Here is a 1,898-nt window from a genome sequence, read left to right on the forward strand (position 1 = left end):
GAAGTTCGATATTTCGATGTGGATTGGCGGTGTACGAGGCCAATTCAACCTGGCGGATGCTCCTTGTGTAGACTCTACGGTAGAGTCTTTACCATGGCTTCCTATCTTGCGATCGGCATAGGTTGGTCAGTCCGCATCCATCTTTATTGAATTATGGAAATTATCAGCATGCTCTCACGACATGATGTTACAATATTCATGACCCGTGTGAGTATGTTTCTTGCTTTGTGTTTTGCACTCACCCTTTGTTCCTTCGTCAGCAAAAACTCTTCATTTCTCTCAATGTCTGATGAGATTCTTTTTTCAATGAATGTTGCTGCTGCGAGATTAAGGTTGCAGCGACTGCGAAGTGCTCGATTACAGGCTTCATATATATTCACATCGGTGCCACGCCGCATATTTCTGAGTCCCTCGACCATAATTGCGTCTACACGTCTTTTTACCTTGCACAAAACACGATATTGTTGCAGTCTTCCCTCCGACTAAACATCTATCGATCTTCAAATCCATGGGAGATGATCTCCCGGAGATTGACCGGGAGCATTGACATAACCCCTCTCATCGAAAGAGCAGCGTTCAAACTACCTTTGCGCTCCGTTCTTCTATCTACCTGTGATATGATGAGAATCGCGCTCGCCACGGTAATCGATATACTGGTAATATCATACTGATCGGTTTGAGCTAAGCTGTATTAAGCCTTTAAGCTGTAGTCTTATCTCTTTCCATTCCAATGTTATTACGACTTATCTACATTCTCATCTTGCTTGTGTTAACTTACCATATGGTGCCCAGACCCTCGACTATTAACGACCTCGACGACGAGAACCTCTATGACTTTGTTGCCGCCTTGGGTACCGAGGAGGAAGAACATTTAGGTGATGAGAACACTCAGGCAGAGTTCAACGTTGTCAACGACACGGGCTATGGTACTACCGAGGAGCACGAGGAGGAGGAGACTGGGAAGAATAGTTCCTCTAATACCGGTCAAGAACAGCCTGGCAAAGACGATACTGCTGAAAGTAGCCAGACCAAGAATACTACTGCCCTCACTACTACTACAACTACTACTTCCAGTCCATCGTCAACAACCACATCGGTTATAAGTGGCACTTTGAGAACATTCTCTATAATGCCTTCTCCCTACAGTGGGAAAGAAGACCCTGTACCTTGGCTAACCAGATTTGATTCAACCTTGGATATGCTAGGTAACCGTGTCCCTCCTGGTGAGAAGTTCGCATTGTTACGCCTCAATCTCCAAGGTGGTGCTTATACGACAATCGAAGCCAACGTCTGCCCCTCATCACACGTTACTGTAGCCGAGGATGACAAGCTCTATCGTAAAGCCCGAATGGTGTTGATAGATAGGTATGGTATGGATCTATTCAAGAGCTGGCATCAGTTCATCAATCGTAAGCTTCGTCCTAACGAATCTCCAGCTGAGTTCCTTACCGAGCTACAACGTTTGGTATCATTATCGAGACCATCGGGTATCAAGCTCGATCAAACATGGATGAACTCAGCAGCTTGCCTTATGTTCTGGGAAGGTTTGCCGAGTGATATTCCAGGGTTGCCAGCCCTGAAAAGTCAGTGGAAGACTCTTTGGGAGTCTCGTGGTGATATTGTAGAGGGCTGCCTCAGATTGGCAAAGAGCATTAAGATTGATGAGCCAGGAGCCATAGCTGCTGTTTCAGCTTACCCTTCCTACCCTTCTGTAAAAGGGAAAGGAAAGGGGAAAGGCAAAGGAAAGGGCTTCACAGGAAAGGGCCGGACCTGGAAGGCAAAGGTCGATTTGGTTTCCGGAATAGAACCATTTATAAGAGTGATAACTCTTTATCACCAGTGAGATGTTACTGTGTAATGGTCGTGGCCATGTAGCTAAGATTGCCCCAGTCAGCCCA

At 46.0% G+C, this 1,898-nt stretch overlaps 1 protein-coding gene across 1 annotated transcript in view; it reads left to right on the plus strand.

Annotated features, from left to right (window-relative positions):
• Positions 1-781: 781 nt before the first annotated feature.
• Positions 782-1,898, plus strand: part of Pmar_PMAR017953 (hypothetical protein) — a gene marked incomplete at both ends in the record, with an annotated part of 1,655 nt that continues 538 nt past the window's right edge. The window contains 2 exons of the mRNA XM_002784843.1: positions 782-1,019; positions 1,206-1,819. Coding sequence (XP_002784889.1) covers positions 782-1,019; positions 1,206-1,819 — 852 coding nt within the window. The remainder of the gene's footprint in view (positions 1,020-1,205; positions 1,820-1,898) is intronic.

The sequence above is a fragment of the Perkinsus marinus genome (genome assembly GCF_000006405.1).
Source record: "Perkinsus marinus ATCC 50983 genomic scaffold scf_1104296934528, whole genome shotgun sequence".
Classification (NCBI taxonomy): Eukaryota; Perkinsozoa; order Perkinsida; family Perkinsidae; genus Perkinsus; species Perkinsus marinus.